General features: G+C 35.9%; 1 protein-coding gene across 4 annotated transcripts in view; it reads right to left on the bottom strand.

The window, feature by feature from the left end:
- Positions 1 to 4,595, bottom strand: part of htt (huntingtin) — a 49,584-nt gene extending 44,989 nt beyond the window's left edge. For 3 of the 4 annotated variants that reach the window (XM_036574820.1, XM_036574818.1, XM_036574817.1), the window contains exons 1-6: positions 4,147 to 4,595; positions 2,296 to 2,379; positions 1,301 to 1,421; positions 1,062 to 1,121; positions 737 to 816; positions 1 to 82 (exon numbers count right to left, since the gene is read on the bottom strand). The exon at positions 1 to 82 is cut by the window's left edge and continues 57 nt beyond it. In XM_036574820.1, coding sequence (XP_036430713.1) covers positions 1 to 82; positions 737 to 816; positions 1,062 to 1,121; positions 1,301 to 1,421; positions 2,296 to 2,379; positions 4,147 to 4,244 — 525 coding nt within the window. In that variant the 5' untranslated portion in view covers positions 4,245 to 4,595. The remainder of the gene's footprint in view (positions 83 to 736; positions 817 to 1,061; positions 1,122 to 1,300; positions 1,422 to 2,295; positions 2,380 to 4,146) is intronic. The other variant, XM_036574815.1, reaches the window with a different exon arrangement.
- Between the last annotated feature and the right edge of the window lie 10,235 nt (positions 4,596 to 14,830).

The raw sequence follows: 14,830 nt of genomic DNA, 5'->3' as shown, positions 1-14,830 counted from the left end.
AGAGGCCAAAGTCTCCTGCACTGTCTCCTCCTGCCGCTTAGTGATCCGCGTCAGGCATGGCAACAGGTTTACCAGGTACGGTCTAAGACAAGTGGGGAAAGATGGTCAGCTAAACACAGTTAAGGTTTATATTTAGATTTACGTGCAATGTGTGACTGCTTACAAACTCCAGTATTGTGATTTAAATCCTGATGCTACTTCTGTCCACAACTTACACTTAGTTCATGTCAGTGTGATGATCAGTTACTTTTAGGGTAAAATAAATAAATAAATTAATTAATTATTAACAAAACAATTCATTTTCCTATTTTGTTATAATATAGTATATAGTAATAAAATTGGAAACTGCATTCACCCTATGGATATCACATGATTTTCATGTTCATTTCATTGAACTTTGCACAATGAAAATAATGCTACTGAATTATTTAAAGTAACAAATACATTCTGATTTAAGTTTATTTTGTCCACTTTTTCTGCTATAACAAAATGCACAGCTTTTTAAACAGAAAAATATTTCCTGTGAGCAAATGTACTAATCATGATTAACTACATTAACCACAATCATTTTAATAGTTCTGAGCCCTAGTTAGTTCACATAGTTGGGTTAATCCAAAATAGATGATGATGCAATGAGAGAGCTGTATGTTACAACAACGTTGTTTACATAGATTTGGGTTCAATCATTGTGCTTGAAAAATAATTCCACTTCACTGTCCTTGAACCAGCAATATACCTGCATTTCTGTGGACGCACGAGGTGAGCGAGCTCAGCAAACCTCCACAGGGCTGCCCGCAGGCTCCGAGAGGCACCATTCTGAAGAAGCGACAGAGTGGAAGGTGTACAGAGAAAAATGTAGAGAGAACACTCTAGTTATTTAAATAAACACAACAAACACCTGACCACTGTATGTCAACATTTTTGATGAACATGCTTAAAATGTGTTTTGACACTAAAATACCAACAGCAAACATAACAAAAGTGAAATGGCATTGGTACATCAACAATGAGGATGGAATGCAATCTACCCAAAACGTTAGGCAATACAACGTCCAACATACCTTTTTAATCTCTTTGTACAGCTCAAGCTGCAGTCGAGGCAAGTTGGAATCCATTAATGCCTATTCAGACAGAACATACAGAAATAAATGTATTAACTTTCAGTGTTCTGCTCTATTTCATCACAGTAGACACTAATCTGAAATACTGCAAGACATTCACTTTCAAAATGATAACCATTTGCAATGCTCTCAGGCATCAGATATTAGTTAGGAACAGCAATAAGCATGGCAGAACTCACTTTAATTATTTTGTTCAGGCACTCGTCCGCCACCATCCTGACATCGGACTCCTTGTCGTCGCTGCACAGCAGGAACATTTCCATGGCGATTCCTAGAAGTTTCTGGAACTCTGGAGAAGTCCTGATCCCAGAGCCATAGTAAAAAAAAATTTAAAAAAAGACATACGGTCATTCAGCAAAAACCTTCATTATCTACACACGCACAAAAATAAACAGATGAGAAATATAAAAGACAACTAACAAGGGGTAAACACAGCTAAGGTTTACATGCTATGTGTGAATGTGCACAGTACTGAGGACTTTTTTGATTACTTTCTCAAAAATGTCACAAAACATAACTTCAACTTAAAATTGGATTTATGTTATTGGTAGCAGTTGCTAGTATTCAATATTGATAACTACTTAAAAAAAGAAACATCCAAAAGATTCAGTATAATTTAAAATTTTATGATGTTCACAGAATGTATGAGGAAAAAGGATTGTTCTAGTTATTTATATTTTCCAAACCAAAACTGTATGTAATAATGAAAATGCAGTGAGGCAAGCTGAAAAAACAGGATTACTATGTTTTAATGACTGCTCTACTTCACAAAAATCTAGCTAACTCCCTAAAAGTAAACGTCTAAATCTTGCAAGTTGCCATCATTTATTAGACGTCGATGTCTGACAAGCTGCCATTTCACTTCACCATCAATAGAGCAGAACATATCAGTCACCACACAGAGCATAGTTATGTCTGACATGGTAACTACTGTACAGTGTTATCATCATCTCCTTGAGAATTCTCCTCTGAATCTTAAAAATCCTCCCTGAATAAGTCAGTTATATTTTTCCTTTAACCAACTTTTATGATTACTGCTTCTAGATAAAAAGAAAAACAATTCAATAATCTTGTTTATGATGACTCATAAAACGTGACCAAATCTGATAATTTGTAATCTAAAGTGTACCTGTTATTGTGATATTAAGAAGCTAATGCAATAACTACTGCATACCTTAGAGATTGTGCTACGATGTTCTCACATATCGTCAAACAGTGAGTCACTCGATCCTTTTTGGTTGTAGCTAGGTCTTTTTTCCTAAAATGAGAAATAAAGGCATTAGTGACACACTTTAGCAAATGAGCAATCTAAAAAAAATAAATAAATAAAGTCAAAGCAGATGAAAAAAATGCTCTAGGAATCTATTTGTTATTCATAATTTTGTATCTAATGTATTCTCTTTTTTTACATATATAAAAAAACAACAAAAACATATTGGGGAAAAGACCAAGGCGCAAAATGTAATACACCCATATTCAATGGCCAAAAGGTGAAAAAAGATCAAATGTAATATAATTTCTCATTATTGCAGGACATCAGATAAGTTCTAGTCAGTGTTCAGTTTCACACACCAAGAACTACTCAGCGCAAAGCTGAGTAATCAGAAAAAAAAGTGCAAAACAGAAACTTAGCTGTGCGTAATTCTAATACAAAACTGCTTCCATATGATTTGTCTAAATTGCACTTTGTATTACATGCTAAGTTTTAATGTAAACTAAAACATTTATCATATGTAGTCTAATTCTGTCCAGTGCATGCTTCATTTATCACATATGTAATATCTAAAGAATGATATAGCCCAATGCCTGTTGTTGCTTTGACTTTCACTGCAATGTACAAATAAAACCATAATCAACACAAACCCTTTCTGGCTTGCATAAAACCTTCAATAATTTGTTTAAGCAATACTTCACACAACACATTAGACTGTTAAAATTACACTTTGATTATTATATTTATTAGGATTAAGTCCTAGTATCGCTGCAATATTCATATTTGAACCAACAATTACTGTACAACTTCACTCTGTAATTATACTTATGTTTTACATATGCTGCTCTCACGGTACATACTACCTAGATCTGTACACTCTCCACTCACTCTGTATATATGTATATAATATTTATACTTGCATATGTGTATTTTTTTACCATTCTACCGTTCCTCTGCACTTAATTTGTAAATAATACTGTATTTAGCACTTCTGGTTAGGTGCTTACTGCATTTCATTGGCTCTGTACCTGTACTCTGCACAATGGCAAAGTTTAATCCAATCTATTTAAAGTACTGCAGCTTTCTTTTCCCAAACCAAATGACAGCCTTGATCTAACGATGGTCCTCACCTGTTACACCTTAGTTTCAATTTTTCACCTCACATTTTGCACTTTTAACAGTACTGAATCAACTCAACGACACGATCTACCAAGTGTACGACTCCAAAGCTCTAACTACCTCGACTGAAAACTGAAGCACGTCAGCTCATCTTAGCTAGGTTAACTAGTTAACCAACGTTAGCCAGAGCAGCTTCAGTCCTGTAATCCGACTGCACTGCTTCATCTTGTCCTGCTCTAACACACCGGGAATTAGCTCCAGAGGGACTGTCTCATCAGCTAATGATGTAACTGAGGTGGAGGGAAAACACAAACCAGTGCAGCGCAGGAAGAGCCACAAGACTGGATCTGTGAAAGACTGAACTAAAACAATTAGCAAGTCGCTAGCTAACGTTTACAGTGCGGACGAAGGGGAGTCATTATGACCAGCACAGCAAGCTTTCTAGACGAGTAGCTAGTAATCAATGGTTTTAGAATTAAAATGTACTTCGTATTAGACACACTTGACCATTACATGGCTGTGTGCAGCTAGAAGAGATATCATGTCAGGTGACGTCGTTAACACACTGACAGCCCTCGGCTGTAAAGAGAGGCTAGCTAAAGATGTCAACGGCTAACTACTAATCTAGTTAGCTAGCTAGCTAGCTAGCAAACAAACAGGCTGGCGGAGACAGACGCTAGCCCGCATACTCACTGTTTCTGGACGAGCTCCTCCGCAGACAGCGGGCCTTGCTGCTGCTGGAAAGACTTGAGCGACTCGAAGGCCTTCATCAGCTTCTCCATGGTGGCCATCTTAGCAGGAGCGCGGAGCCGGCTAGCCCGGGAAGAACGACCAGCCAGCCAGCAGGCTAGCTAATATTTACAAATGTGAGGCTAGCCAGTTTGCTAGCTAGCGCGAGGGGCGAGCGCTTGCGAAATAAGTCACAAAGCGAAACTGTGCAGACAGAAAGAGGGAGAGCAGCGGGGGCAGCAAGCGATGACCGTTAAATCCGTTACCGAAGTCCGAACGGTTTGGAATGTCACCAGAATTCTGAAAACGTTAATGGGACGCAGTTAAGAACCCGTCGGATTCTGAGAGCCATCTTTGAAGCGGCGTCAAGGCGAGAACACAATAAATGCAGCACTCGTCAAACACTCGCCAAAATAAAAGTCTCGAGGTGGCGGAAATTCATTCATTCCTTAACGCTCAAATTCATTCATCGTTTTTGCCGACAGAAGGCGTCTCTTTTTCTCTCAACGACTAAAACACAAACACTTCTCAGAGCATTGAAGAGCACTTAAATTTATTAAAAAGTAAAAAAAAAAATGCTGCACTTTTTCCTCTTAGTTTGAAGTCAGTCCAAATAAAATGAAAGAAGAAGGAAAAATGCAACGGTTATTGTTTTAAATTAAAGCAAGTCAGTAAAAGTAGGAGCATAAATAGAAAGTGACATACTAATTTTTTTTTAATTGGCTTTTTTTTAAATTCACTATGTACATCTTTACATACAGGTCCATTAGTATGTGACACAATTTTTATAATTTTGCCTCTGTACACCACAACCATGGATTTGGAATGAAGAAATCAAAATGTGACTGAAGTATAGACTTTCGGCTTTAAATCAAGGGTTTTAACAAAAATACTACCTTGATCATTTTAGAATGACAGGCATTTTAAACATAGTCCCTCAATTTTCACAGGCTCAAAAGTAATGGGACAGTAGACTGATAAGCAGTTTCATGGTCAGGTGTGGAAGTTCTTAAGACAAATGCTAAGAGGTTCATAAGAATGTTTTTAAATGCAAGTCTCATAAAAAAAACTTAAGAAGTTCTCAAATATTCTCTTAAGATAATCTTAATTATTTCCTTAAGATTCCTTAAGAAGTCTTCATTGTTTTTTTTTATTTGTACTACATTTCGTTTTACCATGTACCATAAACAATGCAAGATACATTTTGAATTTGTATTAACTGTGATTTCTGTTAATTAGTTTAATCCAATCAAAAGACAGCAAATGGAGTGAAAACATCAAGATCTAGAGGTAATGGTGGAAGAATGGTGGACAGGGGTAGCGGTGGCAGTGTCCAGTGTCCTGCCCAGTTTTGGATTCTTTGGACAGATGAAACCAAGAATAACTTGTACCAGAATGATGGAAAGTGAAGAGTACAGAGAAGGAAAGGAAGAGCTCATGATCTGAAGCATAGCATATCATCTGCCAAACATGGTGGAGGCAGTGTTATGGCATGGGCATGCATGTATGGCTGCCGATGGATGATGACACAAAACATACTGCGAAAGCAACTCAAGATCTTCTTAAGGCAAAGAAATGAAATGTTCTTAAATTGCTGAGTCAGTCACATGATCTAAACCCAATAGAGCATGCTTTTCACTTACTAAAGACAAAACTGAAGGCAGAAAGACCCACAAACAAGCAGCAACTGAAAGCAGCTGCAGTAAACGCCTGGCAAAATATCTCAGGAGAGGAAATTTAGGATTTAGTGATGTCCATGAGTTCTAGACTTCCCCGCAAAGGATTTGCATCCAAGTATTAAAAATAATCCCTATATTTAAGATTGTTAATTTGTCCAATTACTTTTGAGCCTGTGAAAATGGAGGGACTATGATAAAAATGGCTGTAATTCCTAAATAGTTAATGCAATATTTTTGTTAACCCCCTTGAATTAAAGCGGAAAGTCTACACTTTAATTACATATTGAGTGCTTCAAAAGAGTTTAAACAGAAATATTATCATCAATATGCAATGCAATAATGTTGTATTATCTTAAATACACTTTAGATTAAAGTGTGATAGAAAAGACACAAAAGAGGTAGTCTTTCTTTAGTCAGATTTTTTAATTCATCATTCATCATCATATTGTGCAAAAAAAAGAAACATGCAGACAAATACCACCCAGCCAACACACCTTAAATATTTGACAATGGTAATACAATCACAATACAATGTAATACAACTACCTAATACCTAAATATTTTTTTGTCCACCGTAAATGTACAAAGCTGATTATCTTACACTCATTTAGTGCTAGCCACCATATAGCACTCATCTGGATTATCCAACAGAAACCAGTATGCATCCAGATATTAATTACATTTAGGTGAAACATTTTTTGTCTCCAGTGCTGAGACTTGTCATCCCATCACACATAACCAGAGCATTAAACATATATTGACTAAGCTAAATTTGATATGCACTTCAAATGCACGTCTTCATGCAGCATATGGTCAACTCTTTCACAGTCCATATGTGATGTGTATATTTATTGTAGTGCATAATTTCCAATAAATCCAGGAAGATTGGGAAAGCTATTTTTCACATACCCAGTGTTTTTCAGAAGTGCACTGGAAGTCATTCCAGGAATTTAAAGGATGCACCTCAGTCTGGACAGAAGCACAGTTTTGGTTACCATTAAAGTTGTTTGGCTGATCTTGCATCCAATATCTAAAAAAGCACAGGAAATAAATGTACATTTAAGACATAAAGCCACATTCAGTACATATTGTCACAAATTCATTCTTAGTCCCATGCCTGCAGAGCCATATCTTGCAGATTAGCTCAAGAAGGTCTCTGTAGTTGCCTGATTAATTCAGTTAGGTTTGTTAAAACAGCAGAAACATAAAAGATGTAATGAATGGGCTTCTCAAGACTGGATGAAGAACCACTGACCCAAGTTCAGGAAAGCTTCTGGAAGTAGTAGGTGAAGTAAGTAAGTAAGTAATTCTTTGTATAGCACCTTTCCAGACCAAAGTCATAAAGTGCTTCACAACACAACATAGTATACAGTAAAATAAAAAGACAAAAAAGATAGACATAGAAAATAATATTGGGCCCAGATTGGATCCCTGAGGCACCCCACAGTTAAGAGCTGCATTAGAAGGCATCATGTCACAAGTAGACATTGCAAATCTCCTATTTGTTAAATAAGAAATAAACCAAATAAGGACAGTCCTCAATATCAACCCACTGATTCTGAGTCTTGTAATTAGAATACCATACAGTCAAAAAAATAAACCAAAGGTGTTGTTTGCCTCATTTGACAAACTGAAAGTATCGTGACATTAAATTACACACATTGTGTTGTCTTTAAGTAAGTGGTCTAAGTAAAATGGACAAAAATGAATGAAAATATATTTAAATTCAAGAAATTTTTATCCAAAGAGAATTTCATTTAAATTAAACCAAAATAAATTGTGTTTCAATTTTGTTCTATCAACAGCTAATCTTTATGTAGTGGTAACAAAGTCTGTGGATACTGGCTCTTTTTGACTGAATGGAAATGTGTGGTATAACTGTATTAAGTTTGTACAAATTTTTTTTGAGTGTGGTCAGTAGAGTCAAAAGCTGCACTAAGATCTATTATTAATTAATTAAAATCAAACTGCAATAAAATATATCATTTAGAACTCTCTGGGATGTCTCATTGGTATTCCTCAAGTGAAAAGCAGACGAAATCTTTCCAAAATGCCTGCCTCCAGAAACAGTATGAGCTGGTTTGAGACAACTAAAACCGTAATAAGAAAAGCTAGGCTAGAGCATGGCCTTACTCAGTCCTAAATACTAAAAAACCAACATTTTTTAAATACATGAAACCACTTATTGATCCCACTTCCTTACCCCAGGGTTTCTAGTGTGTCATCCACCCATTTCCAAACTCCCTCTGTTTCAGCATCGGTCAGACCAATCCAGACCTCTCTGGACAATCCTGATATGAACATCTGTTACAAATAACATACAGTTTTAACATGTTTGTCATGTCCTCCCTCTCTCTCTTTCTCTCTTTCTCTCTCTCTCTCTCTCTCTCACCTGTTCCTCCCTGCTGTTTATGACTACCAGGTCAGCGCCTATCTTTCTGCAGCGCTTTCTGCTCTCTGTCCAGGTTAATGTCTCGGCAGAGGTGTAGTAAATACTGAAGTTAAAATACTTCCAACCTATAGAGATGGAAGAACAATGTCAACATTACAACTGCCACAGCAAACAGCAGTCAGTATGGAAAGTCAAGAAGTTAATTAAAACTAGCTTACCTAAGTCAGTGAACCTTTTTTTAAGTCTTTCATTCTCACTCTGTAAAAGGCCATTGACTGTCATCAGATTATTGTTACTGGTCTTCAACTGGTCTGTCTCCATAATAAGGTTATTGCTAGCGTATTGCAAATGTCCTTTCTCTGCAGTGTACTTGATACACAGCACAATGATGGTAACCGCTTGGAGAACACACAGTAACCCGAAACAGCTTGTTGACCTTCTCCAGCACTTATTCAGCGATGTCTCACCTTCTGAGGAAACACACACACATACGGCACACACATCTACCATTTGTAAGTCTGTGGGGCAGTTTCCGTACAAGAATGAACCCTTAGAACTGAGAGTTTTTACTTTCATTTTGCAGTATTATTTAAATGTAATTACGTTATGACATATTTGCAGAACTCATGATTCTAATTCGGAATACATTTATGCTCATTTATAATCTGTATCAACAGACTGAGGTCAGTACGTCCAACTTTTTTTGTTATGATGTCAAAAAATGGCAAAAATGTGGCAGAAATGTAGGATGGTTCACAAAACAAGACTGTGCGCTCAACAATAACTTCAAATTCAAATCACAACAAAACATCTTTTCCTCTTACAAACATCACTGTGCCATCGACTAAAGGTCTAGAATCTGAACTTCTTACAGAATTTTCCTGTTTTTCAATGAATTATGACTGAGATATATAATAAATCTAAAAATACATCATACTTTTGTTATTGAGAGTTAAAGCTGCATAATAGCAATATTCCCGAGGTGCACTAGAAACAATGCGGTCTTCCACATTGCCATTATTTGTCTAGCTATTGATTTTGATCCTGTTTTCTTTTTTAATGCTACTAGTTATAGATTGACAGGGACATTGGGAGGGTAGTATGTATTCTGTTACAGATTACTGATTACCTCTTAAAAATGTTATTGTAACCTAATCCAAAGGATAACTATATTAAAGTAATGTAATCTGACTTTCCATTACTTTAAGATTACATACCTTTAATCAAAAAAGGGGAGGACCCCCCCTCCCCACTTCACACAAACATATTTAAACGATTTGTGACATATTTATCATTAAAACAGCAAAGACCATTTTGTATTTGAATGCAATCCTGCTTGTAACCACACTATTTTTACAGTATAACTGTAATCTGATTACTGTCTTTTTTCTGTAACTGAAATACAGAAACAAGACAGTTACTTTTTTTGTATCCTGATTGCTTAAAGTGGTAACATGTATTCCTACCTAACTACCCAACCCTGTTGATTGAAGGTATAGACAATTTGCATCCCATCACAATCAATTTACATGTATGTCTTTTTTAAAGGTATCCAGATTGTTGCTTTTGTTCCTAGACTAGGCTTAGAGTTAGTCCATATGTAGAAAAATCTTACTATATTGTCTGATTCATGTTTTCTGTTCAGATATAAGGTGAACTTTTAGCTGTGTGTTACAGTGCATCATACTAGAAATACTAGCTCAAACTTGAATGTGCTAATACTGGCGCGTAGTAATCTCAATAAAATAAATAACACAGTCCTGTTATGTATAGAGTAATTGAGACTTACTGCTGATGGAAACTGCTACAGCTTCTGTCTTCATTTTGTGTGGAACATCATAGAGAGTTGCAGACATTTCTGCCATTGCTGCCAGAGACTGTCCGTGTTACACAACAGTGATGCTGAGAAATCTGTTAAGTTCTTGTAAGATCTGAGCAGTAGTCATTTGATCTGCATATAACAGTATTTTAAGCGCCCAGTTGCTGCAGTGGAAAACACAGGAAGGCTCTGTGGTCAGTGTTAGCCGGGTGCGTGTGGTTTCTATACAAGTATGCGTGGTGCAACCAGGGTCTCATGCTGGCAGATGTCAATAGTCTTAGTCATCATGGTCCAAAGAGAGATAAATAATTGTCATTGAAATTAAATAATGTCTCATAGCAAAAAGTAACCTAAAAAGTAACACCTATGTTCTAAGCATTAACCAGGTAGATGTGAGGAACAAACGCAAAAGTAACATGTACAAATTCTGGGTAACATGGTGGTCTATTTAACTAAATTACACAGCAATGCCGAACAGGTTCTAGGTATTGAGCAGATAAAAGACAGCAAAATATCCCATAGTTGGATGTTTATTTGGAATAACAAGGTGGTAAATACAAACACACTCACACAAAATTTCACTGTAATGTCTCACGTTCAAATGAGAAAGTAAACTTGAAACACTGCCAAGTACCAGGTGGTAATGAAAAGTCTTATATAGTTTCTTCCTGCCTGTTACCTAGAAACAAAACTCAGAACCTGGGCTGTGAAAAAAAAGGGTCTTTACCGTTTGCATGGACCTGTGAAATTGCAGTGAATTTTAGTCTGAGTGTGCTGGTACTTGTTGGTCAAATGAATAATGCTTCTCCAAATAATTAAAGAAAGAAAGAAGGAAATGAAAGAGCAAGAGAGAAAGAAAGGATTTTAACACCATTTTTGTTTGGTGGTCATCTACTCCTCCTACTGCATTGCTCCACTGCTCCACCTATTGGCTTGTGGTGCTCATCTGCAAGTGCCCCTGAGGTCTACCAGGCTGTAAGACAGGAGGGGTGAACTGCAGTCCTGGAAGGCTGATGTCTTCAGTTTAGCGATTTTCCTGCTCAAACTCTCCTGCTAAACTTGACAATTAGCTCCTGACTTACATCAGTTGTGTCTCACTACACAAAAGCCAATCCAAATTCTCATATGTATTAAAGACTCAATAAGTGAAGCTCCGAGGAAAAAACAAAACAAAACAAAAACAAAGAAATAAAGAAAAACAAAATTTTCAGAAACAGAGCTACAAATTTTAAGGGAAGAAAAATGAAGTGCAGAAAAACAATAGTAAAATGTTTAGTAAAGATGCTTTTAATTTTTAATCAAAAAACAAAATGTCTTTATCAGAAAATGATTGCATTTAACAATTAATAATTATTTTTTAATAACAATTTACAATTTATTTTTATATGAATTATAGTTGTGATCATTGAACTTCAAATTTTTTTCCGTACAATTAAAAAAATAAAAGAATTAAGAATTAACATGCATGCGAAAAAAATGTCAACTAGTAAATATTGAAATAATGACATCAGCAATTTAATTTGCACATGTGAAAACTTGAATCCCACAGGTAAATGTCAAATATTGACTAGTAAAAATGATTTCTTTACTTAGAAAGAAATTTTCACTTGTAAAAATGTGAAAATATGTAAATTGAATTCCTTTGTAAAATCCATTGTAAGTTGAAAAACAAAAGTTAAAATTATTTGCAACAAAATCAATTTGAACATGTAATTAGAATCTCAACATGTGAAATTTCACTTATTTGTATTACAAGCTACACATTGCTAAGCATGGAGTTTAATGTAGGAAGAACTGGCTATTGGAAGTTCAGTGCCAGTTAAATCTGCTTAACTTAAATCCTGCTTAAGAAAGCCTTCTACTCCTACAACAGCAGTTACAGGGTTTACCTTGGAAGATTACCATAAGGGTAACACACTATGTCATATGTTGAATTGCCATTGCCATATGGAAATGAGATAATAGTGTGGCCACGCCTCATGGTCTAGTCACTGCTGTAACTGCTGATATTGGTCTAGTATCTATGATGCGGTGAAATTTACATGTGATATTTACCAGCTGAATATCATTTTGCAAATGTGATTGCTATTATGAATCATTAGTAATTGCTATTATTAATCATTGTTATGATTGCTATCCCATCAGCAGATACTGACACCAGTTCAAACTGATTGATTACTGTTTTTTTCTGTGAAAACATGCAAATCCTCAATACATATAAATCCTTGCAGGTCTGTCTCTCTTATGGAAATGGGATGAGATATAATGACACATGCTTGTACTTCAGTACACTTCCTCAAACAGCTGGACTCACACTTTGATTTTGCTGGATTTCTTTTTACCATCATAACTGCAAAACTGATCTTAGCACCACTCCAAAAATATTTTTTTCACAATGAAAATGTATCAAACATTTGCTTCAAGAGAGCATTTAACATGTAATTACATATACCTAGTTACATACATATGTATATATAAATATATATTTTTGTAGTTCTACAGTTACAGACTGTAGTCATTCTCAGGACTGCAGTGACACTGACATGGTGGTGTTTGTAAGAGTTGCACTGGTAAAAATGGCTCAGACAGAGTAGTACTGCTCGAATTTTTTAACACTGTGTCCACTCACTGTCCACTCTATTAGACACGGACACCTTGTTGGTCCAACTTGTAGATGTAAACTCAGAAATGATAGCTCCTCTGTTGCTGCACAGTTTGTCATAGTCATCCTTTGGTCCTTCATCACAGGACACTGCTGTTGTTAGTTGGTGGACTAATCTCAGTCCAGCAGTGACACTGAGGTATTTAAATACTCCAGCAGCTTGTTATGCTGATAATATGATTTGCAATAAAATGCTTTGTGTTAAGTTAATAGAGTGCATTTTCATTAGTGGTCTCAGACCTTTGGACCCCACTGTATATATGAAAAACATACGTGCTACATACGTGCTTCATTTCAACAGATGGCACCACTGCCATACAAAATGACAGATATAAAGTCAGGGATAAAATCTAGTTTTCTATTCTACTTTTCAATCTAGTTTCCTGCCAGTGTGTGACAGTTGTGCCATTCATGATTTTAAATATGAGATACCAAAAATGTTTTTTCAAGAAATAAGTTGTTGGGAGGGGGCTTCACGCATAGAAGAAATATCAATATCAGTGCTATATTATGATTAATACTACCAATATTAGAGATATAAAACTGTTATTTTTTTCAAAAACTCATCTTCAAATTTGTTACAAATGCACAGCATTTTGGAATGAAACCCCCTGATATACAGCCATATACAGAAGTTTCAACCCCTGTGCTGTAGACTTGCTTCAGTCTGCTGGAAAATAAAACTTCACCTCCTAACAGGACTACAATACCAAGCAAGGCCAGTATGAAAGCCGAGATTTCAATTCAAGTAAAATGGTCTGTCAATGGACTGACACTTTCACTAGATAAAATTACTTTAAACAAATAAACTTGAATCGAAATTGGTTGACTAGTCTTATAATATACTTACAGTAGTCTCATAGGGAGAAGTATTATATTTACATATTAACATACTGTATATATGTGTTTAATATGTGATTTTATATATATATATATGTGTGTGTGTGTGTGTGTGTGTGTGTGTGTGTGTTTGTGTGTGTGTATGTATGTATGTATCTATATGCTTTATTTTATTTTTTTTATTGATAAGATGAAAAAGTGTGGCTTTGAAATCATAGATTTTGAGTTCCTGTCTCTATACTCTATATGAATAGTGGTGGTGGTCTCTACAGCTCCACTGTTATTGTTCTCTTTGCTGCTGCTGAAGGGGGCTTGCTGAAGTCTGGGTGAGGGAGGATTTTTCTGTGTCTGTAAACATACATATGAGGGCTAGACAGATTCAAGCCTCTGAATCAGCGATGGCTTACTGGGGATGCATATTCATGCAGTGTTGGAAAATGTAAAGGGTTACATCATATTACCTGTATTTTCTACTATCCTCCACCCTCACACACACCACAAACATGCTTTTTTTTTCAAAGTGCTGAGAAGATGAAGACCAACTGAAATCAAGAGAGGAAGAAGTCTTCTACTGCCACACACTGGAGAAACAGAACAGTTTTCTCTGCTTTTTTTCAAGAATATATCAAATAGTTGATGTGGCCACATGTAATGTTTTTGCTATCTTTCTGATGGGTCTGTTTTGATTTGTCAGACTAATGATGGCTTGCTTGACTGGCAGTGACTTTGGATGTCATAGTGAGAGTTAACAGCAACTAATTTCAAAAGAAAATTCCACACTTGAAATCAATTACTTCTGAGGCGCGAAAGTATCAAAGTCACTTTGAGTTCACTATGTAGTTTCAGCTCCAACATCCTGTGGTAGACAGTTAAAAAAATGGTAACATACATGTATATACAATATATACAGTCATATGCAAACTTTTGAGCACCATTGGTTTAGTACAGTTTGTTGATTTTCTAAAGAAAAAGAAGTTAACACATTCTCTACAGAAAACACACTTCAGCCCATTTTAAAACTCAGGTAGTCTCTATTTGCTGAATTTGACATAAAAAATAAAATTAAAAAATAAAATGTGGCCTTATCATCGCACATAGTTTTTCTCACATGCTTACACCCTAGCACACAAATGCTAGCACACATTTTCGGAATACCTGAAGTGAAACTTGTCAGTGTAGCAAAGTTCTGAACACATTTCATTGCATTTCTGTCTCATTACAAACTCCTTACATACTTTTTGCAGAACACTAATCGT

This window comes from Colossoma macropomum, unplaced genomic scaffold (assembly GCF_904425465.1).
Source record: "Colossoma macropomum unplaced genomic scaffold, Colossoma_macropomum, whole genome shotgun sequence".
In the NCBI taxonomy this organism is placed as follows: Eukaryota; Metazoa; Chordata; class Actinopteri; order Characiformes; family Serrasalmidae; genus Colossoma; species Colossoma macropomum.
Note: the sequence above shows the minus strand (reverse complement) of the source record. Positions and strands in the feature narration are given on the sequence as shown.